Raw genomic sequence first — 24,627 nt, 5'->3', positions numbered from 1 at the left:
TTATAGTTATGGAGAGATTGTGGGCTTTTAATTAATATAAAGTATATTTTGTTTTTTAAATTTCAAAACACAAATTGGAGACACTGAATTGGGAAAAAAAACTAATGATGCGAATTGAGGAGAGTTGAATTTAGATTTTGGGAATTAACAAATCAAAAAGTTAGATTTGTGTAAACTCACAAATCGGAATGTCAGGTTTTATAAGTTCACATATTAGAAAGTAAATTTTGTGTTTTAAAAATTAAAAAAAAAGTTAGGATGCACTTGATTTGCTTTTTTATTTTTATTTTCAGTGTTTTCTATTTTTTATATTTTATAAAGAAAAAAGTAAAAATAGAAGGTAAAAATAGAAAATAAAATTTTATTATTTTCAATGTTTTAACTTTTTTTTTTTTTGCAAAATAGAAAATAAAAACGCAAACTAAATACACTCTTAAACTTAACAAATTAAAGAGTTAAATTTGTAATTTTTATATAAAAAAAACACACCAAATTTTACATATTGTTAAAAAATACTATTATAGATGTGTTTATTTTAACCGTTTGAAGGGTGAAATCAAATCACGTTCAAATTTTTTCAATGCTTTAATTTTTTGTTTGATTATTTTTTCTTTCTGCATACGTAGATGTGATTTTGTACTTAAACCCACGTTTACAAGAAACAACGAATTCTAGTCTCTGTATTTTATTAACTAGCTTTTGCATTTCTTTAATTTCCTTATGCCAATCTTACTCTTTGTACATGTTATTGTTTTATGTATAAAAATTTTTATTGTTTTTTTATGAATTTTCTTTTTTTTATTTATTATTTTATTTTTTTGTTAATTTTTTTATTTAATATTGTACACTTTTATAATGGTAATTCTTGTGTATTATATTTATTATTATCTTTTTATAATACGATTTATTAAAAAAATATACAATAATAAAAAATTATAACATATTAAAAAATATTATATAAAAAATATATTAAAAAATTATAAAAAAATTATATATTTTAAAAAATAATATTATAATTTAATGTTATGTTTGTTCTAATAATTATCTATCTAAAAATAATTTTAATTAATATTATATAAATAATATTTATTTTATTAAAATTAATTTTAATATAAAATTACTAAACATAAATTATATTAACACAAATTTATTTTTATCTAAAATCAATTCTATAAAATAACTTTTATTTAAATTCTAATTTAATAAAAATCAATCTAAACACACACTAAGAACCCAATATCAAAATTAGAAAGCGTCAAGTAAACGCCGGGGAACGTAACTTTCAAGTAATAATCTAATAATAATGATATTCATTTATAAACTTTACAATAATAATTTTAATAATATTGCAATTGGCACCGGTTGCTTTCTTATTTGAATTTAATTTTGGTTCCTTTAAAAAGTTTTATATACGTATTATCATTAAAATGATTTTTTTTTAATTATTACGTTATAGTAGTTACTTAAAATAATATATATGATTAAATAATTATATACAATAATATTATTTATCAAAATTAAAATATTAAAACCATGATATATTATATCAAATAAATAAATAGAAACTTAGACAGTGACAAAAGTAAATTGACATCTAATCCATTGTTTTCTTTCGTTTTCAGTTGAGTTTTGTGTCCCTCGTTTCTAAAGTGTTGAATTGAATTTTACAGAGTGAAGAGGACGCGTGGTGCAATGATATATAATATGAGTTCCTTCTTGTGTTATGGCAGCACCGAACAGAACAGTTGCATCTTTCACTTCAAACACAACTACTTATTTTTGTTTACTTACTCATTCATTGATTCATCCATTCCAATTCTCTCTTCTCGCTTCTCTCTCTGCTGTGATCATTGGAGTGTGTGTTTGTTGATCAAAAAATGCAGTCAAGTCCTATGCTTCTCGAAGAACCTATCAGGATGGCATCCATACTTGAGCCATCTAAGCCTGTAACTAACTTTCTCTTTCATTCAATTGTTTATGTGTTGCTTTTGATCTTGTTGAAAATTAGTCAACTTTTGTTGACCCTACTGTTGTGTGCTTTCTTGGATTTTGGAGTGATTCTCTCTCTGTGTTATTACTTTTGCTCTGTTTGCTTGCTTGATCCTAATGAATCTGGCAGATCAAGCTGAAATCGAAGTGCTTTCTTTTTCATATATACATATATATCTGTGTGTGTGTGTGTGGTGTTGTGATGGTTTTGTGACCTGATCTTCTTTTAAGCACTGTGATTGTGAGAAAGCAAGTTGATACATTGTTGTGTGGAGATTTTGGAGTTTCATCAATCATCATGTTGTGTGCATTGATGGTTCTACTTTAGTGCTTTTCCCTGCTAGTAGTAATATGAATGTCTCGGATTAAACTTTGAGACGATTTTACCCCTGCCTAATGATGTCTTCTTAGTGATAAATCTTATTTGGATTTTGGTTTAAGTGTTTGAAATGCTTTTTGCAGAGTTTCTTTCCAGCTATGACTAAGATTGTTGGCACACTCGGTCCAAAGTCTCGTTCAATCGACACAATTTCGCGTTGCCTTGATGCAGGAATGTCTGGTATTCTCCATGGCAACCCTTGATTCTTTCTGATATTTGTTTAGAAAATTGATTGTAGATATATTTAGTTGTTTCTCAAATTGTCCTGATTGATTCTTAGCTATTGAAAAAGAACAGTTAGATGGCAATTTTCGGCTAGTTCGTTTATTTTCTTGCTATATTGTTAAAAAGCTTAGAATCAACGATGCATTTAGAGTTGAACAAAATTGTGTTTGCTTTTCTTCCTTTATTGTTTGGAATCACTGCTTCTATTATCTCATTCTTCTTTTGTTACCATGTACTAGTTGCAAGATTTGATTTCTCGTGGGGAGATCCAGAATACCACCAAGAGACATTGGAAAACTTGAGGGCTGCTATCAAAACTACCAAGAAACTCTGTGCAGTAAGCATGTTACACATTTTCTGTTTACTCACTTAACTTTCTGCAAATGCATGCATATGATTACTTACAACATATCATTAAGTAAATGTGATTTCAACACATTCGCTTCATAGCTTGCATTCTTAATTTTATGTTTTCTGTGTACAAATACCTTCTGAAGTGTGATTATGTTATTGTTTCAATCCAGGTTATGCTAGATACGGTCGGTCCAGAAGTACAAGTTGTGAATAGAACCGATCGACCAATTTCCCTCGAAGCAGATACATTAGTTGTATTAACTCCGGATCAAAGCAAAGAAGCTACACCGAATCTCTTGCCAGTAAATTTTAGTGAACTATCAAAGGTCAGCATACCTTTTCCTAGTCTTGCATATTTTAATTCTATCTTGCAAATGTTTTCTAACAGCTTGTTAACCTCTTACACTTGCGAAATTTCTTTAATCAGTTGTTCTAATACTGCATCATTGTGATTCTTGACATTTGTTATATTGATTATGTGTACAATGTGGGTGTCCCCTTAACTATGGCTTTGAATTTGATAACTATGCAGGCTGTGAAGAAGGGTGATACTATTTTTATTGGAAAATACTTGTTTACTGGAAGTGAAACAACTTCTGTATGGTTGGAGGTAATGAAACTGCATTCTTGATTAACTTTCTTTCTCACCTCTCTTGCAGTAACTGAATTAGTATTGAACTCAAATGCAGGTCAGCGAGGTGAATGGTGACGATGTCACTTGTCTTATAAAAAATTCGGCTACACTTTCTGGGTCACTATATACATTACATGTTTCTCAGATTCGTATTAATCTTCCCACTCTTACTGATAAGGATAAGGAGGTAACTACAAGAGCTTTGCTTGAGAATGAATGCTTCAATTCATTTTTCTTTTTTAATGGAGAGAATTGAATGATACTTCCCCATTGAATTTATACCTTATTAAATTTGTGTATAAAATGTCATATTTTCTCTTTATATATTATTATTATCTGGAAATCCAAATATCATTTACTGTCACAATCATTCAATACAATTTTGTTATGTTCATGTAATGTGAATCTAAATGTTCTTCATGATATTTCACTTGATATTTCAGGTAATTAGCACATGGGGTGTTAGAAACAATATCGATTTCCTTTCACTGTATGCTCGGCATGTAGAAGATGTTCGCCATGTAAGTGCTACTCCTCATAGCTTATATATTGTCTCTTCTAAATTCTTCTGATGTTGCCTAGTTTTTATTATAAACTTCTGAAATACTAAATGAATTGCTGCATTTTTTTTCCATTCTCTAGGCCCGTGATTTTTTGTCTAAATTAGGTGACCTCAAGCAGACACAGGTTTATGCAAAGATTGAAAATATAGAGGTAACATTTTCTATATGCTTTGGAAAAAAGTCTCTCTAGTTTCCACTTTTATGACACAAAAATGCTGTAGTTCAAGATCATTTGGGTGAGTGTACTTGATTGTGATTTTTATTGCATCTTGCTTCTGTTATTTGATTTCTCTTAGGGATTGAACCATTTTGATGAGATACTGAGAGAAGCAGATGGTGTCATCCTTTCGCGTGGAAATTTAGGAATCGATCTCCCACCTGAGAAGGTCAGTTTTTACCTCTGTTGAGAGAGGAAGAGAAGAAAAGAGAGGGGGGGGGGGGGGGTGAGTGGTTTACATACAACGGATAATAATTGTATATTGTCTCATTTATTCTTTATTTTAGTTTTACTTTTCGGCATCTTGGTTTGATTGTGTTACTAGAATCTTGATCATTTTATCTGTGTGGTTCTGACAGGTGTTTTTATTTCAAAAAGCTGCTATTTACAAGTGTAACATGGCTGGAAAGCCAGTTGTTGTTACACGTGTCGTCGACACTATGACCGATAATCTAAGACCTACTCGTGCTGAAGCAACTGATGTTGCCAATGCAGTGTTGGATGGTAAATTCTTTTTCTGACTTAAGCATCTTTTGAGTATTTGGTAAATCCTGTCTGATTTAGTTTGATATTGATGGCACCATAGAATTTTCTAAAATCTCGACTTAGATACATAAGCAAAATTCTGTTGCTCATTTTTGTATTCTCAGTTTTATCATGTTCATCACATTTTACAGTTATATCATGTTACTTCATTCTAAATAGATATTTTCTCTTCATTTTTCCATTGCAGGCAGTGATGCTATTCTCCTTGGGGCGGAGACGTTGCGGGGACTATACCCTGTAGAGACCATTTCTATTGTTGGGAAAATTTGTGCCGAGGTAGGTTTGAACTTTACTTTGAAACAAGATCATGTCACAGTTCCGCAGTTACTTGGCTTAAGTGCTTCAATCCACCACATGATCTGATTTCTTCTGCTAAATTGTTGACATATTCTTTAGCTGATGCTTAATGATAACAATTACAATGCTCTATGCAGGCAGAGAAAGTTTATAATCAAGATTTGTATTTCAAGAAGACTGTCAAACATGTTGGAGAACCGATGAGCCACTTGGAATCAATCGCTTCATCTGCGGTACTTTTCTTCTAGTCACTAAATACTTTTGGATTACTTCTACTAAATTTTCATACTACCATTCTGCAATTCGCTTCCTCGAAGGATGCAGTAACAGGAAGCTTTCTGTTTCTTTTTTCGTCGAAATACACAGGTACGAGCAGCCATCAAGGTTAGGGCCTCCGTTATTATTTGCTTCACATCATCTGGAAGAGCTGCAAGGTTTTATGTTATCTCCTACTTTATGTCTCCTTATTAAGAGAGGAAAAAAAAATCTCATTCCACTTAAAGTTGAATTCTTTCTTTCAATCATTTTTTTTTTTCTTCTTTTGCAAGCTTCATTTCTTGAAGACATTATTATTAAAGTTATCTGTTGGTATTTATGCAGGTTGATTGCTAAGTATAGGCCTACTATGCCTGTGATATCTGTTGTTATTCCTCAGCTGAAAACCGATCAACTCCGATGGACGTTCACGGGCGCTTTCGAGGTACATAACTCACATTAACTTTGAAACTAAAGATTGCATTGACATTGCATTAACTTTTATGATCCCATTTCAGGCAAGGCAATCACTCATTATCAGAGGCCTTTTCCCTATGCTGGCCGATCCTCAACATCCCGTAAGTTATTTAATTGTAAAAATTCATGGAATTCATGGTGGACGATTTGGTATTGCGCTTTAGTGTTGTGAAGTAATTTTGATTGTGTAATCTATCTGTAGGCTGAATCTAAAAGTGGAGCAAATGAATCAATTTTAAAGGTTGCTTTAGACCATGGCAAGGCTTTCGGCATTATAAAGCCACATGACCGAGTTGTTGTTTGCCAGAAGGTTGGTGATTCATCAGTTGTGAAAATTATTGAGCTTGAAGATTAATCAGATCTGAGATCTCTGTAGCCTCCCTTCTATCAATTTTCTATGTTTAATTACTAACAAAAGAAATACACAAAAGTGGTACATGTTCATGTTAATGAATGTGGCCACACTCATTTTCTTGGATTGAGACATGTTATGTTATTGAACCCCACTATTAATCGTTGACTTAGAGTGGTTGTGCTGCTGCTCCTCCTTTGTTATATTGTGTGTTTCCTCCTCCTCTGAACAATGGGAGAGAAAGTAGAGACTTTGTTGTATTGTTGTGTTTTCCAGACAAAAGCAGTTTCTAACTATATTGCTAGTTTAGCCATTCCAGTTAAAATCCATTTGCAAGCCAAATTTCAGAAATTACATTGAATAACTGCTAAAGTAATATAATTTAAACTTGGAAAATAAATCAGCACCCCAAAGGAATCTTTATTTTGTCTAGATGTTACTATTGCATGGCCATTTTTACATAGCTGTCTATACAAAATTGAACATCACCAAATTGGCTTAATGAACAACATTTCCAACATACTCAAAATTGTTGGAAACCTCTCATTGTTAGAACCTTAAATTAGACAGATATATTATTGGTAGAAATTTAGATTCGGTTATTTTCATGTACAATTGATAACTAAAAATTATTAAATAATTTTATATATTTAACTAAATTGTTATCTAATGATTTTTTTTAACTATCAACTTCAAATGAATATATAATTACATGAGTTTCCACCTATTATTTAATAGAGACTGATATAGCACAACCACCAAAAACCGTTTCAGATGAGGAAATAAGATTGTAAAGGCCGAAGGAAAAACTGGGATGCTATGCAAGTTTGGAAAAGATTACTTTTACTAAATTTTCACATTACCATTCTGCAATACGCTTCCTCAAACGATGCAAGTAACAGGAAGCTTTCTCTTCTTTGGTCAAAATACAAAGTTATGAGCAGCCATCAAAGTTGGCGGCCACCATTCTTATTGGCTTCACATCATTTGGAAGAGCTGCAAGGTTTTCTATCTCCTTCTATGTCTCCTCATTATTAAGAGAGAAAAAAGTATTATTCCGTTTACGTTAATGTGAAAACATTGATCAACTTCAAAGGCAAAATACACAAGAACAATACATGATCAACACTGCAGGATCTACAGCTTTGAGGCTGCACCCTTGTCTAAGAACCATTTCAACTCTCCTTCGGGTGAAACCATTGCAACAGGAAGCTTAGGAGAATTTTGAGATCCGCGCAGCGCAGAGTGAACTGCGTCCGATTTTCCAGCACCGGTCACCACAAGTGCAGTGTAAGCAGAGGAATTGATCACTGGAAAAGTGAAAGTTATACGCTCCGGGGGCGGTTTTGGGGAGTCCTTGATGAAGGTAACCCACTTTTTATTCTCCTTCAAAAGAGGATGCCCTGGGAATAAAGATGCTACATGGCCATCTGGACCCATACCAAGCAGCATGAGATCAAATTTGGGGAATCCGGTGACTGATGATGAAGCTATCACACCATTCTTGACCAACTGTCTGAGACATGTCTCGTAATCCTCAGCCGCCCCCTCAGCTGACAGGGCATCATTGATTGCATAAACATTGCCAGCAGGAATGGGCACCTGCCAAGAGAGCCATGATGGAAGCATCAACAGGTCAGAATGATTAAGTTACATGAATTCACCAATTAGGTAGTGTACTATGACCAATTCGCGGGTATCACGTAACAATTCATCTGTCTACTGGAGCATCATATATATTTTCCATATAAAATATTTTACATGTGACGTACTGCGTACCGTGGACCCATTCTCATCCTGAAACTAATCGCGTTCTATGCAACTCTCATAGAACATTATCCAGACAAGAGTATAGAGATGGAGACAGCAGACCTTGGTCATGCAGTCATTTTAAAGAAGACTATATGCAAACACATTACTTTTTGGTACATCCTTGGATCAATGATCGAAATATATATCAAAAATGAAAACGACAGATAAAAGGGACTGAGAAAGTAGCACATAAGTCAAAATCGAAACCAAAACTAACAGTGATTTGTCTCTCTAATGCAACATTTATATGACTTTAAGAAGTAAACCTAATAAAGGGATAACATCCTCTGCAACAAAGATATCCATTCACCTGATCCATACATATACTATGTTATAACCAATTCCAAACAGGCTCCAATCCTCACACATGGACTGTATCAAACATTGGTTTCAGGTTTTCATCTTGAACAGGCAAGGCACATACTTTGAACTAAGCTTAACTTTCTCACAGCAAAACACACCAAAGTACAAAAAACAAACATGTTGAAACTAAATAAAAGATGATATGAAACCTGAAAAATACTGAAGAAAAAAAATATACCTTGGATAGCAATCCATCATAAGCAAGTTTGTAGTTACTATCTTCATGAGTCTTGGGCACTACTCTCTCATCCACCCAAAACACATGCCACTTAGACCATTCAAGAGAATCAACATAAGGTGGTTCCAGCAATTTCCTAAAACCCCAAACATAAACTCCCTCAAAATTACAAAAGTTTTAATCCCACAAAAATACAACAGAATCATCGAAGTAAACGAAATTGCTTCCATTTCCTATGTTGGGTCTGCATCAAAATGGGAACTTGTGCTAACCTGAGATAACTGATGAGAGAGCCACCGGACAAGCAAACGGTGAAAGCGCCTCTTTCAGTGGTGAACTTGTTGGAGACATCAGCGACGTATTTGGCCAGAGACACCGGAAGCTCCTCTTTTTCGAAGACCTCGACAACCGCATTGCTCTTCTGGGACTCCGCCATCGACGATTTCAAAGGTGACAAAAGCGGACTTTTGTGTTTCGGAGTAACCGAAGAAAGAGAAAACCCTCTGAAGGAGAAGAGGGTCGACGAGAATCTGAGGGAAGAAGGAGAAGAAGAAGAAGAAGAAGGCGGAAGAAGAACTTGGGTTGGGTTAGTGAGAGAGCGAAACGGGGTTTGAATCATTTCGATGATATACCGTCGCGTGGAAAAAAAGCAGTTGTTACACACGTCGTTGATACTGACAGATTCTAAGACCAACTCTTGCTGAAGCAAGTAATTGATGTTGCCATTGCAGGGTTCTTTTTTTGTTAAATATAAATTTAATTTTAATGCAGTATGAGTTTTGTTCTGGACTAATTTTTTTTTATATGAAAAAAAATACTGGTGTTTTTGTTGAAAATAGAATTATTTAGTGTCATTATATGTAGAAGAATTTTATAGGTGGAGAGTTAACATACAAAATATGTATTGGACATGTGTCAAACTGTAGCAACACTCTCTGTATGTTATATCAAACATCCACAATATTCTAATACATTTTAAATACCAATATTCAATCAAATACTATCTTCTTTTTCATATTAAAACTAATTTTTATTTAAATTTTTATATGTGCAAATTTTGATAAATATAGATGCACATTGTATTAAGTTATGTGTAAAATATAATAAATATAAGTGTAAACTATGTGTTTTTTATGTACAAATTCTTGCAAATATGGATGTAAATTATTACTAGCTAAGTACTAGTCTTAAATGATAATATTTGTTAGCTTTATAATATTGTTATTTTTAGTAGACACATAGACTAAACTATTAAAATAGTACCCGAAAGTTTACATTATTGACAAAAAGGACTTTGAAAGATACTGTTTTTATTGAGTTTGGCCAGTGTATAGTTCGTCCGTCGATGAATGTCTTCAAGCTTCTCGTTGGGATGAGTTATACGTCGACAAGGAGAGAACAAAGGGGTGAATACCTGCAAAAGACACTTCGACGCTCAAGTCAGTAAGTGTTTAAGAGGTATATGAATAATTCTATGAATATAGAATGTCATGAAATATAATTTATCATGTATGTGTATTATAATAATTCTATGAATATCTAGAATGTCTTTAGAATATATCTAGAATGTCTCTGGAATCTATCTAAAATGTATGGTGTATATAGAAATTCGTGTCTTTTATAGATATAGAGTTGATGAATAGAGTTGATGGTATGACTGTTGATTATTAAATCAGAATAAGGGTCATTAAGTCGGTAATGAAGGTGTCGGTTATAGAATGAATGATAATTAAGGTCGAGTTATAACTCATAATGCACAATAAAAACCGAGTTATAAGGTGACGGGTCGGATACTAATAACAAATAAGCACTCAAAAGATTTAAAAATACAATAAAAAGAACTAGTCGAAAGATTTAAAAATGCAATAAAAAGAACTAGATATTAAATATATTCTAAAAAAACTTTAAAGATCTTATTTTGATGCAAATTTTTGCAGTCATTATAAGAAAAATAAGATATTTGTTATTATCAGTAAGTTTATGTCAAATAAATTTAGAAAAAATTATTGTGAATGACTATATTCTTTTGAAAAAACTAAAAAAAATTTAGAGGTCAAATTTTGCTCTAAATTTTTTTGTGCACCTTTTAAATATTTATTTAAATATTTTTACAAAAATTCGGATCAAGTGAATAAGTCGTTTACCAATTATGAAATTTTTTTGTCACTTACAAAAAAAATATTTATTAATTTTTTTATTGTATCCTCGAATCATTGAAAGATTATTTTATCGATAATATCTTTCAAATACCTTTTTTATCACCTAAATACTTAATTGATAGTTAATCTCATACACATATTATGAGTGTTTGTATTTTTCATTATATTGTACATCAAATTATCATTGTAAAAATGTAAAAAATATAAATAATCTTAAATTTATATAAATTGATAAAATATTATATTTACTTTATTTATCTAAAAATATTCCAATGCAATGTTGGATACTTGGATGAACGGGATTAAAATGTATATTTTTTTATAAAATAATTTAATAAATAACATTTTAAAATTAATATAAAATATATTTTTTATTAATTTGTTTATAAATTTTATAATTTATAATTATTTAAATGAAAACTTCATAATATACTAATTGTGTTAGCAGAGAAGTATAATGAATTTTATCTTAAAATGATATACTGGGTGTAGTACTCATTACTCAACCAAATCTAAAAACTAATCAGGTATGTATATAAGTTACTTCCAGTAAATACTAGATTGATGCCATAAGTTTTAAGGACAGGTTTATCTGCGAGGACTGAGTTGTTAGTATACTATTAAGCATGACACTTTGCTGAGTTAACGTATTCGCGTGTCACACATTTTGGACACGATATTTATTGATATTGTCCGACACGATACCTATCGACATTGTCCGACATGCGTGTCTGTTATATCCAACCGTGTTTTAATAAAAAATAAAAAATTTTTTTCTGGACATGTTTAGACACACCAAAATACCATCACATATTAATGTATCTAATCTTATTCTTAACAAACATTCTTAAAATAAATTTAGAAATAGTATATATTATTATTTAATAAAACAAAAAACGGAAAAGCTCTACATACAAGCAATTAGGGCTTGTAAGCATTACAAGTCAATTAACCCCTAACTCCCCAAAACACGTTGCAAGTGCTACGTCCCTTACACGCGCTATATATCTCCTTCTTTCCAAATTTGCTCGTTCTTCTTCTCGCGCGTCTTCCCCTGCTTTTTCGATCGTTCTTTTCTCCTCCTTCCTCACTGGTTTGTTCTTCGTCATTGACGTTAGTTCCTCTCTCTCTGTAACTCCAGCTTCGTTTTCTTTTCGATTTTCTGGTTTCTGAAATCAAAGTTTGAACTCGTTTTGAAGATAATGGATGATTCAACCTCAGGATGTGAGGAATTACATTACGAGAGAAGTGCGAGAAGCGTGGGTGTGCTTAAAGACTTATTTGATAGGAATTGGAATGATTTTCTGCTGAATTTTGGTCTTGTGGACAACAAGTGGCTTTCAGGTAATGTTTGTTTAAAATCTGCAGCAGAGGTGTAAATTTAATTTTTTTCGGGTGTATTTAGAGTCTGTGTTTGGGTGTATTCTGCAGATCTCTATGAAGACCATCATATATGGATTCCAATCTATCTGGATCACCACTTCTGGGTAGGGATGAGAAGCACACAAAGGAGCGAGAGCGATTTACATATGATTACTCTGAATTTTGTTGCAGTTATTTGTATAGCATTGTGTAGCTGAATAATTCGTGAACATTGACTGTGAAACTAACGCGTGAACATAAATCTGTGGATTGAATCTAATGTATTAGTTTTGATTAATTATCTGCAATTTATAGCAGACGTTCGGGTGTATTAGATCAGACATGATTGGGTGTATTTTTTGTTTTTGACATGGTGTATTCTGCAGTCTCTCTCTGTTGATGACCAGTTTGTTAAATTTTATTGAAAAGGATGTGAGGAATTACATTACGAGAGAAGTGCGAGAAGCGTGGGTGTGCTTAAAGACTTATTTGATAGGAATTGGAATGATGTTCTGCTGAATTTTGGTCTTGTGGACAACAAGTGGCTTTCAGGTAATGTTTGTTTAAAATCTGCAGCAGAGGTGTAAATTTAATTTTTTTTCGGGTGTATTTAGAGTCTGTGTTTGGGTGTATTCTGCAAATCTCTATGAAGACCGTCATATATGGATTCCAATCTATCTGGATCACCACTTCTGGGTAGGGATGAGAAGCACACAAAGGAGCGAGAGCGATTTACATATGATTACTCTGAATTTTGTTTCAGTTATTTGTATAGCATTGTGTAGCTGAATAATTCGTGAACATTGACTGCGAAACTAACGCGTGAACATAAATCTGTGGATTGAATCTAATGTATTAGTTTTGATTAATTATCTGCAATTTATAGCAGACGCTCGGGTGTAGATCAAACTTTTTTGGGTGTATTTTTGGGGGAAGTGTGGGTGTATTTACAGTTTATGGCTTTTTTTGTTATTTTAGTTGAGTTGTTGTCGTTCGGTGTATTAGATCAGACATGATTGGGTGTATTTTTTGTTTTTGACATGGTGTATTCTGCAGCCTCTCTCTGTTGATGACCAGTTTGTTAAATTTTATTGAAAAGGATGTGAGGAATTACATTACGAGAGAAGTGCGAGAAGCGTGGGTGTGCTTAAAGACTTATTTGATAGGAATTGGAATGATTTTCTGCTGAATTTTGGTCTTGTGGACAACAAGTGGCTTTCAGGTAATGTTTGTTTAAAATCTGCAGCAGAGGTGTAAATTTAATTTTTTTTCGGGTGTATTTAGAGTCTGTGTTTCGGTGTACTGCAGATCTCTATGAAGACCGTCATATATGGATTCCAATCTATCTGGATCACCACTTCTGGGCAGGGATGAGAAGCACACAAAAGAGCGAGAGCATGCATTCTTTTGGATGTAAAAGTAGTGTTTTTTTGGGTGTATTTCTGAATTTTCTTGTATTTCACATTTTACATATATATACATATATATACTTCAGAATCTTGTTTTTATGTTATAAAATACTGTTTGTTTTTTTTTTTTTTTTTACAACGGTTTAAAGGTTTTAGGTATTAGGGTTTAGGGTTTTAGGGTTTACGGTTTAGGTTTTAGGGTTTACAAGTTAGGGGTTAAGGTTTAGGTTTTAAGTGTTTAGGGTTCAGAGTTTTAGGGATAAAGCATCAGGGGGATAGATTTTTGGGTGTATATTCAACTTTCTTTGGGTGTAAAAAATGGCAGGTTATGGGTGTATATTTGGTTTGATGTTTTCCTTCATATTATAGTTCCTGTAATTCATACATTTTGAATACAGCAGAGAGAGTTTAATTATTGAAAGAAATTTTACAATAAACTGGATTATAATTGAAAAATTTTTACAGCATGTGTTCAATTTGTTACAGGACTATATAACATTTATATTAATCAGTGTCAATATCCTTAGAATTTATCTGACAATTTGGTGATGCACCCTTAGCGGCGGGATGTGCATCAGGCCACCAAATCCCAAATCCCTAACAATTGTTTTCTTCTCCTCGCTCATGTTTCTGAATTTCTCACTTAACAAATGTGTTGCACACTTAAGGTCTTTGATTTGCTGTAAACAAAGCAAAATTATAGTCAGATATATTTCTATTATATAAAACTGATTTCATCTAAGACATATATTTGTTCTTACATTTTTTTCAGCTTGGTTTCTGCCTGCCATTTTTTCTGAAATGAAAAATACACTCATAGATATCAGTAAGATACACCCATAGATATGAGTCAGATACACCCATAGATATCAGTCAGATATCACTCAAACATGGATTAATATACAAGGTCAAGCAACATTACAAGGTCAAGCAATATACACCCATGGACAAGCAAATATTAGAACAGTTGCAAATGTTGACTATATTACAGTATATCAGTTCAGAAATATACACCCAACAAATTATGCTATATACACCTAACAAAATACTCAATATACACCCACCAAATCACGCAATATACTCCCAAAAATCAGTTACCAGAAGAACTAGAACAACAAGAACAGTAACACCTAGAACAACTAAGAAGAACAGAATAACCTAGAAGCAAGAATAACAATAAAACCTAGAACAAGTAGAACATTAAAAACTGTAAAATGAGACCTAGAACAAGAAGAACAGTAAAACCTAGAAGAACGTAGAAGAATAGTAAAACCTAGTTCTTCGTTTTCGAAATGTGGAAAATATACAATATGAGTAAAATAGTAACGTAACGTACCTTGAGTATTATAACTTCGTTTTTTCTGGAAATTGTTGATCGAGAGTTCTATGTTGTGTTGATGGAGAGTTCTAATTTTCGCGACGAGTCCTATCTCTGCAGTTTGGAATGTTGCTCGAAAACGGACGGTTTGTGTTTTCTTCGAAGGGTTTGGAGAAGTGGAAGAGTGCGCCATTAAAGAGCGCTATTTTGCGAAGAGCAACCGTTGAGTGGGGCGCGTGTAGTTTACGTTCCATTCAAAGAGAGATGAGTGCGCGTGTGAATGAAGTGTGGACTGGAAACTTGTAGGGTCTCTTTGCTTGTATGTGTAGCAGGCCCCAACAAAAAATATTTTAATTACTTTATATAATTAAAATAACACAAAAAATAATTAAAAAATTAATTTATATTTTAATATTAATAAAATATCAAAATATCATTACGATTTGTTTAAAAAATACTTTATATTTTATATGTATGCGTGTCCCCATGTCTTATAAAATTTTAAAATTCGCGTATTGGCATATCCAGTATCGTGTCGTATCCCGTGTCCGTGTCAGTATCCTTGCATCATAGCTAGTATAGTTTTTTTCGTCTCTTCCATGAATTTCATATAAAATTTCTAGCTACTCGAGATAAAATCCTTTTGCAAGCCAAACTTCAGAAATGATTACATTTAAGAACTGCTAAAGTAGTACAAAAACATTTTCATTCAGCACCAGAAAGGAATCTTTATTCATCTAAATGTTGCTATTGCATGGCCATTTTTACATAGATGTTTATACAAAATTGAACATCACCAAATTGGCTTAGTGAACAAAATTACCAACATGCTCAAACTCAATTGTTGGAAACCTCACTGTTAGAACCTCAACCTGTATTATTCTCAGGAATTAGACCCAAGATATTATTTAACAGAGAATGATATGGCAAAACCACCAAAAACTGTTTCAGATGAGGAAATAAAATTGTAAAGGACAAAAGAAAAAATGGGGATGCTATGCAAGTTCGGGTCAGGCTCTGCATCCATATCGATTGGTCATAACTCCAATCAATCAATCAAGGAAAGTTTGTTGTGTGTAATTTATAAAAGAAGCCTTCTTATATCACTGAAGTTTGATTTCAAAGCAGAGAGAAATGCACCTGCAAAATCAAATCAACGCACATAAGCACCCTTTAATCAGTCTTCAGTTGCCAATTATTAATGGAATGTAGTCAATTTAGGGCATTATGGTGAAGAATTGTTCCATTTTTGGTTTGTGCGTTAATCAATTATCAAACTAATTCAACCAACAGATTATTTATTAACTACTAAATTAATCTAATTAATTTATTACTTATTGGTTCCAACATTAATTTAATAGCCACCTAATTAGACATACCTCCAACTTTGCCATCGAAAACACGATGATCAGCCGATAATGTTAAGTTCAACTTATTGACGACTGCTGGCTTCTCAATTCCTAATGAATAATAACCAATGTCAAAACAAATGAAAATTATAAGATTAACTGACATACAGAACATCCATTAACTCATACCATCAGATCCAATTATTGGTTCCACAACTTTGTTGCCCCTCCCTACAGCAAGAATGCAAGCCTGCAGCATATAGTAAGAAACAACAATCATTTTTTTAAGTTTGAACATCCACAAAGGCTACTCCGCTCCGCCCCTGTACTAAGTAAAATTTATATAGATTGTGAGCAGTATATGGGGATATTTGCCAGGGCGAGTGTGTGTGTGTAGAGATAGAGATATAGCGAGTACCTGTGGGGGGTTTATAATAGCACAGAATTTATCCACAGGATACATTCCTAAGTTTGAAATGCTGCATTGTACAAAGCTCAGGGTTATTACTTTACAATAGTATGTTCTTTTTCCCCTAAAAAAAGGATGAATGGGGAATTTCTAAGCCTGCCAAACAATGAGGTCAGCTCACCTAAAAGTACCCCCTTGGAATTCTTGTGGCTTCAACTTGCCATCACGTGCCTTTGCTGCTAGTTCCTTGACCTAAACAATCAACAAATTATTGAAGATTTTCAAGAAGTAAATAAAGGTATTTGCTTTCTAAATTTTCAATTAATCTAGAATGAATGTGACTGCCTAAATTTCAACACAAACAAGATAAGATGTCCCGATACAGTCATTATACAGAAACCTATATAGATGACTATAAATTACCTCAGACGAGATGGCAGATATTGTCTTATGATCAGCATTTCTTATTATTGGAGTCATCAAGCCCTGTAGACATGAGATTTGAGTGCTTTATAAAATACGGTGATGCTACATGACCAAGTCATTTTGGTAATCAAGTTCAACCAAGTTGGTTCAATAACTTAAGGATTGATATTAGTTGAAGAAGAAGAAGGGAAAGGAGGAGAGGCATAAGAAGAAGAAAGACTTGGTTGTACTTGGTTACAAAAATAACTTGTTCACCTAGCATTTCTCTATAAAATCATACTAACAGTTCAAACACTATCCATTACCTTCTCAGTGGCAACCGCTATAGATATGTCAACAGAATCACATAAAACAACTTCACCCTTTTCAGCATCCCAGTATGCTGCCATAACAGAAAAAAGGATTTCAAAATTACAAACTCCTATGGAGAATAATTCAGTTCCATGAATAGGTTTGTAAAGAGCAATTGCAGGACTATGGACACTAATGAATGAACCAAGTCAAGAATAACACATATATCAAAAGACAGTAAGAGAGAATTGTTTACCATTTGCTTCTGGGACATTTCTGAGAGCAGCTGCTACAACTTTGATAATAATGTCATTCACCGAAACTTTAACATCATACTGCTCTGCAATCAACGGGAAAAATAAAGAATATACCGGATTGCAAATGTACTAGGAACAATAGTAATAAATTTTACTAGTCCATACCTTTAAGATCTTTTCTAAGGGAGAGAAGAGGATCCAAAGTAACATCTAACTCATGGCAGTGAAAAGATATAATAGCTAGTTAGTGTACATATGAATTAGGTTGGACTAATATGAAAGGCATAGGAGAATTAAAACCTGATGATAAATACAAGTGTGGTGTGTTTTGTTTTGATTCCAACAACCTCTTTGCAATAACCTGCATAACATTCAAAAATAGGTGTTATGACAAACATTTCTCCCTAAATATGAAAGCATTTAACTCCAAATAAAAGCAAACAAACGGCGGCTTCACAAAGACCCTTTGAATGCTCTTTACATATCGTTATTTAGCAAGGATACTTCTCACTAAAATACAACATGCCTCTAAAAGGATTTGAGGAGCCTTCCTCTTGTTTAACAGAAAATTCATCAGACCAACCTTGCGAATTTGACTATTGGGAAGATCTTCATATGCATCTGACTGCTTTGAGGCAGAAGCAGACTTTGACTCTGGTGATGCTGCAGATTGTTGATGACTTTGAGATGGTGATGCCTTCTCTTTAGCTGAATAAGGTTTTGGAGTCAATTTTCCTGATTTAATTGCAGACAGAACATCCCCTTTCAGTAAAGTGCCATGTGGACCAGAGGCATTTATTGTCGATGCATCCAATCCATATTCCGAAATTAGCAACTTTGCAGCTGGGCTAATTCTTTTTGAACTAGTTTTCTGTGGTTTCACCTCAGTTTTAGTATCATGTTTGGTGGTCTGCTCATTTTTGCTTGCAGATCTGCTACCACTAGAATTCTTTACAGCTTCAATATCACCTGCATCTTCAACCTTGCATTACACCAAGTACCATAAGTATTTTTATAATCCAGTGCATGTCATGAAAAAAGAGAAAGGACAAACCAACCAATACGTAGATAAAATATTGTTAGATGTTTCCTTTCATGGGAAGAGGAACAAAATGTTAAGATCCTACTCTTACACAAATATACTTTATGTTGAATTTAAGTTACAAAAAAGAATTTCCAGACTTACTGTTATTGCAATAGGTTGTCCAACTGCCACTTCTTTTGAACCTTCTGGTGCAAGTATCTTAGCCAAGTATCTAGAACCCAGATGATAGGCATGAGTAAAAATAAAGCATGTTTGACAGATCAAAATAAATAAATAAATAAATAATGTTTGTAAAATTTGTGCTAAAAGTTTGGTCTGTAAACAGAAAACACATAATAATAATAATAATAATAATAATAATAATAATAATAATAATAATAATAATAAATAAAAATAAAAATAAAAATAAAAATAAAAGATATACATAATGGAAGGGATTGTAATGTAATCTACCACAAATTGCATAAATGAACGAGACTAGAGACAATTCCCAGGACTCACTTTTATGGAACTATAACTTACTGATTGATGAAAACTAACTTACCAGGCATGTCCGTAAAAGGTACAATGTCTGATTTGCTAATCATATTACACTGCTCAAATCTTTACTATTTTAGAAAATTATTTAGAAGCATCTTGGCCAAGAAACTTGTGTAAAATAATTTAGCATTTTGCAATGCACACAACCATAACAAAAAAAAAAGAATATTTACGTAAACCGTTTTCAGGATATGGAAAGAATATTTATTACCCTTCCTCCATACTTTCATATTCAAGGGTAGCTTTGTCTGTCTCTATCTCACATAATATGTCACCCACTTCAATCTGTTAGATGAATTATATGTAAATGCACAGCAGGCAAAAAAATATATGAATATTACCGAGCATTCATAACCTTTGGACTTATACTAAAATAAGGAAATCCAACTCAAGATCTAATGTTAAAACATCACTAACCTTGTCGCCTTCTTTTTTCCTCCATTTAGCAATGTTCCCTTGGTTCTGTATGGAAAAATAATTGAAAATTAATGCTGCAATAGTGGGAAAGTTTGGGAGATGATGGTAATGTTAACCACAGAAACATCACAATCTTTTCACCATTGTTGGGGACAAAGCCGGCATTTCAAGAAGGATATGAGGTGGAAGTTCTGATGCATTAATGTGAGTGGATGTTGGTTCTGATTTCCTTTCCTCATCCGAGTCATCCTGATGTATTGGTTTCTTCTCTTTAACCTCAGTCCCACTTCCCACAGAAGCAGGGACATTTTTAATATCATCTTGATCCTCAACCTTGTCAAGGCCCACAGAATAAATTATCAAGTAAAGTCCCACAAATTGACGATTTAAAATTAACTGGCGCTTACATGAAGAGGAAAATATTGCTTTCAGATTACGATTTAGCAAAGCCATAATATTGAGCCTATAGATTTTTCGATTGGACCATTGATTTTAGAGACATAAAACGAATAGATAGTGATGGGAAAACGTAATAAAAAGAAGCAACCTTTAGAAAGACTGTGATCGAGGGAAAAAGAGGGAAACTGAATGCATTTTCTGATAGTGATTGTGAGAATCAGAGCAGAATATGCACATGTACTGTAATACAGAGCTGTGGGAATAACAGAGTTCATTAATGTGTAACTGAATACCAAATAAGCAACTTCATGGCAAGTGAGTATAGTTGTACAGAAAGAGAATACACCTATGCCCAAGCCCAATTTGCAAGCTTACTTCAGGGGAAAAAAAGAAAGAAAAAAAAGGTGCTGTTTAAGACATCTAATGGTGTGTGTAATGATGGAGTAAATTGGAATTCAAATACAAGAAAATCATGGTTCAGATCATGTGAGGCAAATAGTAACTTCAAAAGTTCTTATATTATCATCATTTAAAATGAAACATAAAAGGAATTTTTTATTCAGACAAAAAGGTATGAACAAAACAATTAAAATTCAACCTTTTTCAGAATACAGAATGAATTCACTTTAGAGATGTATAATTTGCAATGATTTCCATGTAAGAAGTAATTCAAAAATTGGAACTTAAAAGATTACTCACTGTTATTGCAATTGGTTGTCCAACTGGCACATCCTTTGAACCATCAGGTACCAATATCTTAGCAAGAAATCTGCGGGCATCATACAATTACTGCCAAGTTTTCTATGTATACAAATTTGCATGTCTCATGATCTAAGCTCTAGGGTAAAAGCTCAGTTGCCAATAATGCTTCTAATTTGTTACTAGTGCCCCCAAAAGAAACGGAACACACATTGATTTTTGAGATGATAACAAACTCTAATTTAAGCATTAGTACAAGTCATCCATAACCCATAAGGGAAATATGAAAAGAAGGATAAGAAAATTACCCCTCTTCAAGACTTTCAAATTCAAGTGTAGCCTTGTCGGTTTCAATTTCACATAGTATATCACCAACTTCTATCTGTTAGATTAGTTAAAAGCAAGGAGGAATGATTAATTAACAAATTGTCAAGTCCCAAAGTGATGCACTGAATGAAACAGTGTTGTGATCTACAACAATTCTCTATACTGGCTGACCTTATCTCCTTCTTTCTTTCTCCATTTTGCAATGTTACCTTGGGTCTGAACCACAAGGAAAGATCAATAATATTCCATGGATGCAATATCATGAAGGGAGATAAAACAAAGTTAAAAATTAAAGTTCTTGTAATCTCACCATTGTAGGAGATAAAGCAGGCATCCCAATGACTATGTGTGATGAGTCTATCAAAGAGGACAAATGATCAGAAGTTAGCATATTCATATTTAAATTCAAAAGACTTAATATATGCCATTCAATAACAAAAAATCAAGAAATTTGCTGAAAATCCATAACATTTGCAAGATACATCGTAAGAACACATGCATGCTAAGTGAAGCCACAAGAGAAACTATAGAGAGTGGGAACATGAGAAGTGAAACATGAAGTACCTGCAGATGAGAAGTATCTGATACCAAACCACTGGAAAAGTTGAAAGTTGTCAGAGAAAATCTGGTCACAATTTGATTTATCATTATTATTATTATTCAGTTAAATACTAACCTTTGGCTTTAAAGAATTATCACAGACTCCTGTAAGCCTAGACAAAGATGTAAGCCTGATAAAGATAAACATCACAATTAAAAAATGCTAGGAAGACCATGTAGAAGACATGATGAATCATTATGTTAAAGGAAAAGACATGACATTTGTGTAACATATCCAACGTAGAGGATGCTTATCCCCACATTACTTTGTAAGTTTGATAAGCTGGAAGAATGTATGGTCAACCAGAGAAGTACAAATCTGACACTTGCACCAGAAATGGATTGGACAACCTGATGTTGGATCAAGAAACTTGAGCTGATGATTTTATATTGGAATGCTTTCACATTTTTATTTCAAAGGCTCAAGCAAGGCAGGTTGGGTTAAAAGAAAAAGTTGGTCATCTCATTTACAATGGTAACTGGGTGGTCAAAGAAGGAAACAATTTCAACACTAATAATCATAGTATGATGACATTACCAGAATTCTCCATCTTTGAAATTCAAATCAATCCCATAAATAAGAATCAAAATAAGATTAAAGAACCCCTAATCTTGCACTTAATACAAAAAAGTGCAGGTTAATGATGCACACCTTTGATGCTCATCACAACCCACAGAGAAAATCCCTGACTTAGAAGTTCTGTCAAGAACAAAATCCGAAATAATATATTAGAATCTTGAAGTAGAGTTATAAAATACATAAGAAAAAAAGGCACCATGATAATAAAAATTAAAGATTCTTTGAACATTGAAAACCAAGCATTATATCAAAAGTTACAAACAATTCGGAATGATTCCTGGAAAGCAACAGATGCTACCAAATAATACTGCCTGTAATAATCGGTACAGATGGATCAAATAAATAAACAAGACAACATTACACTAAAATTTAGTAATTGCCAGTACCACTTTACTTTGGTGTTCAATTGTTCAAATGGAAGCAGGTCAATTTGTACATGATACAAGGAACTAAAGTACATTGGTCAGCAAGGTCTAGAACATACAACATCATCTATGCACACAGAACCAACATGGCAACATAAGTAGGGTGAAGGGAAAATTCAGTTATGAGGGAGTGGGGATAAATGTGAGAAAAGCAGAGATAAAAAATCATGGAGAAAGAGTCTGAGGTTTGGGCAAGGAGGAATAAGACCCTCTATGTTCTATGATATCTCTATTTCTCTGCTATTTCTATACCTAATATCATTGAGATCACAAGAATTTCCTCTGATACTTCAGCAAATCAATTACAGATTCTGTAATCAATATCTTAATTACTATTATTATTATTACTACTACTACTATTACTACTACTACTACTTTTTTTTATCATTATCCATTACCCTGCTCTGAACAAACAAGTGCAGTTTAGTTTAAATGACTGGTTCAAACAACTGCTAGCATTTCGAATATCTTATTAAACAACATTTTAAAGTCTCTTGCATTAATATGGCCTCAAATGATTTAATTCATCCATCCGCACAACATTGTCGATGAGAACTTGCAACTTCGAAATGCATTTACCAAATGGAGCATATCATATTATCATTACAAGCTAGTAACGAATTCATTAAAAGAAATCAAGCAGTCCTATTATGAAGAACGAAAAGTCATGATCTAATCGAGGAGTAGGAGCCAGCACAACTCTACCAGCTCCCTAATCAATATGCACAATGGCTCCCTAAGTAACCTCTAACCTAATGGATCACATTCACAAACCTCACTTCCACTGAAAACACATGAGGAATACGAACTTCAATAACAAAATCGTCCTCTAAATAGTACTAACCTTCAAAAGAGAAACTATAGTAACCAAATTTCCTATAAGTTAAAACCGCCGAAAACATATGATTAAATTTGAGGTAAAGCAGCGAAAATTCAGAGAAAAATATATAAAAGAAAAGGGGAAGATCAAGAAACACATGATTGCAGAAGCAGCTTACCGAGAGAGGGATCTGGAAACGGAAGAGGAAGAGGAAAGGAGGCGAAGGGAGCGAGAGATGAGAGGGTGACGAAGCCGCGACAGTGAAAGAGCCATCGCAGAGAGAGAGAGAGAGAGAGAGAGAGAGAGAGAGTTGTGCGCTGCTTGATTTGGTTTTGTTATTCTTCGTTCAGCTGCGTGATGTCATTGAAAAACAGAACACATTCATCAAAAGGAAACGAAACGAAACTTGCAACTACTACTACTATACCATTTTAATGAGCAATAATATTAAATTAATTTTAGAATTTAACAGTTCAGCTAGGAACCATTAGGACTTAGGAGTTAAGTTAATTAGTTTAAAAATCGGTCTACAAGAAATAAGTAAAAGAAAAACTACACTATTCTAATTATTTGAATTTTAAAATTAGAAATAAAAGGGAATTGGTTTAGTTGATTTATATTATAGTTGACTCTTAGATTTTTTAAAATTTAATTTTAATGTGATTAAATAAAAAATTTTATACTGTTATTAAATTAAATTTAAGATTTAATTTTGATGCACTGAAAATATAAAATATTTTATACGGTAAAAAAAACACAATTACATCTGTTTTTTTATGACTATTCAGTATTCACGCGATAAATGTGAAAAATAATTATTTTTATTGAAGTGATATTATATAATTAGATGCACATAAAAAATTATTTTTCATTGACCTTGCATCAAAATTAAATTCTTAAATTTATGCGTTTAAATAGTTTAAAAATAATAATATATTATTTTTATTTTTAATAATATCACTATTAATATTTATATGTTTTTTTGAATTATATATTTGTGTAAATTTAATTAATTTATAAAAAAAGAGTATTATTATTAAAATAGAAATGATATTATCGATTTTTAATTTTTAATTTAATGATTTTGAAAATTAATTGGTCTTATTAATGTGTTAATATATAATGAATTTTTTGTATAAATTTTTTATTTGAAA

General features: G+C 32.7%; 3 protein-coding genes and 1 long non-coding RNA gene across 6 annotated transcripts; 1 reads left to right on the top strand and 3 right to left on the bottom strand.

Moving 5' to 3' along the window:
* Positions 1–1,648: 1,648 nt before the first annotated feature.
* On the top strand, positions 1,649–6,584 carry LOC112777374 (pyruvate kinase 1, cytosolic). Its single transcript, XM_025821724.2, has 16 exons — positions 1,649–1,946; positions 2,452–2,548; positions 2,833–2,930; positions 3,118–3,273; positions 3,480–3,557; positions 3,637–3,768; positions 4,025–4,102; positions 4,224–4,295; positions 4,441–4,530; positions 4,721–4,865; positions 5,095–5,183; positions 5,342–5,437; positions 5,571–5,638; positions 5,805–5,904; positions 5,978–6,037; positions 6,139–6,584. Exons 1-16 carry the CDS (start codon positions 1,878–1,880, stop codon positions 6,289–6,291), a joined length of 1,581 nt encoding a protein of 526 aa, XP_025677509.1. The 5' UTR covers positions 1,649–1,877; the 3' UTR covers positions 6,292–6,584.
* Positions 6,585–7,114: 530 nt separating this feature from the next.
* LOC112777375 (probable 6-phosphogluconolactonase 4, chloroplastic) lies at positions 7,115–9,505 on the bottom strand. Its single transcript, XM_025821725.3, has 3 exons — positions 8,914–9,505; positions 8,642–8,777; positions 7,115–7,890 (listed from the first exon to the last, which is right to left on the bottom strand). Exons 1-3 carry the CDS (start codon positions 9,258–9,260, stop codon positions 7,426–7,428), a joined length of 948 nt encoding a protein of 315 aa, XP_025677510.1. The 5' UTR covers positions 9,261–9,505; the 3' UTR covers positions 7,115–7,425.
* Positions 9,506–13,986: 4,481 nt separating this feature from the next.
* On the bottom strand, positions 13,987–15,231 carry LOC140182363 (uncharacterized). Its single transcript, XR_011877974.1, has 3 exons — positions 14,908–15,231; positions 14,333–14,367; positions 13,987–14,251 (listed from the first exon to the last, which is right to left on the bottom strand). It is a non-coding gene; the product is annotated as an uncharacterized lncRNA (long non-coding RNA).
* A 360-nt stretch (positions 15,232–15,591) lies between these two features.
* On the bottom strand, positions 15,592–23,913 carry LOC112775662 (dihydrolipoyllysine-residue acetyltransferase component 1 of pyruvate dehydrogenase complex, mitochondrial). Of its 3 annotated transcripts, none has more exons than XM_025819454.3 (23): positions 23,652–23,913; positions 22,301–22,348; positions 21,725–21,779; positions 21,613–21,643; positions 21,359–21,405; positions 21,220–21,264; positions 21,030–21,103; positions 20,722–20,791; positions 19,765–19,956; positions 19,624–19,668; positions 19,418–19,491; positions 18,808–18,877; positions 18,205–18,603; positions 17,922–17,982; positions 17,787–17,831; positions 17,621–17,704; positions 17,379–17,455; positions 17,071–17,133; positions 16,829–16,899; positions 16,657–16,717; positions 16,428–16,488; positions 16,269–16,349; positions 15,592–16,029 (listed from the first exon to the last, which is right to left on the bottom strand). In XM_025819454.3, exons 1-23 carry the CDS (start codon positions 23,744–23,746, stop codon positions 15,971–15,973), a joined length of 1,908 nt encoding a protein of 635 aa, XP_025675239.1. In that variant the 5' UTR covers positions 23,747–23,913; the 3' UTR covers positions 15,592–15,970. The 3 variants fall into 3 exon arrangements, with proteins under 3 accessions (XP_025675239.1, XP_072084636.1, XP_025675240.1); XM_072228535.1 differs by having other exon boundaries at positions 21,915–22,348; positions 23,652–23,879; XM_025819455.3 differs by lacking the exon at positions 22,301–22,348 and having other exon boundaries at positions 23,652–23,908.
* Positions 23,914–24,627: the final 714 nt, after the last annotated feature.

Source organism: Arachis hypogaea, chromosome 19 (genome assembly GCF_003086295.3).
Source record: "Arachis hypogaea cultivar Tifrunner chromosome 19, arahy.Tifrunner.gnm2.J5K5, whole genome shotgun sequence".
NCBI lineage: Eukaryota > Viridiplantae > Streptophyta > Magnoliopsida > Fabales > Fabaceae > Arachis > Arachis hypogaea.
Note: the sequence above shows the minus strand (reverse complement) of the source record. Positions and strands in the feature narration are given on the sequence as shown.

Bases quoted from the DNA above. Each gene is read 5' to 3' on its own strand.
- LOC112777374 (XM_025821724.2), top strand. From the start codon at position 1,878: ATGCAGTCAAGTCCTATGCTTCTCGAAGAACCTATCAGGATGGCATCC. The intron at 1,947-2,451 runs GTAACTAACTTT...TGCTTTTTGCAG, and splicing joins TACTTGAGCCATCTAAGCCT to AGTTTCTTTCCAGCTATGAC. The intron at 5,639-5,804 runs GTTTTATGTTAT...GTATTTATGCAG, and splicing joins TCATCTGGAAGAGCTGCAAG to GTTGATTGCTAAGTATAGGC.
- LOC112777375 (XM_025821725.3), bottom strand. From the start codon at position 9,260: ATGATTCAAACCCCGTTTCGCTCTCTCACTAACCCAACCCAAGTTCTT. The intron at 8,778-8,913 runs GTTAGCACAAGT...TTGGGGTTTTAG, and splicing joins TCTCTCATCAGTTATCTCAG to GAAATTGCTGGAACCACCTT. The intron at 7,891-8,641 runs GTATATTTTTTT...CTCTCTTGGCAG, and splicing joins ATGATGGATTGCTATCCAAG to GTGCCCATTCCTGCTGGCAA.
- LOC112775662 (XM_025819454.3), bottom strand. From the start codon at position 23,746: ATGGCTCTTTCACTGTCGCGGCTTCGTCACCCTCTCATCTCTCGCTCC. The intron at 22,349-23,651 runs GTAAGCTGCTTC...TGTTCTTGACAG, and splicing joins GTTTCCAGATCCCTCTCTCG to AACTTCTAAGTCAGGGATTT. The intron at 19,669-19,764 runs GTGAAAAGATTG...TTTTCCATACAG, and splicing joins CGGCTTTGTCCCCAACAATG to AACCAAGGGAACATTGCTAA.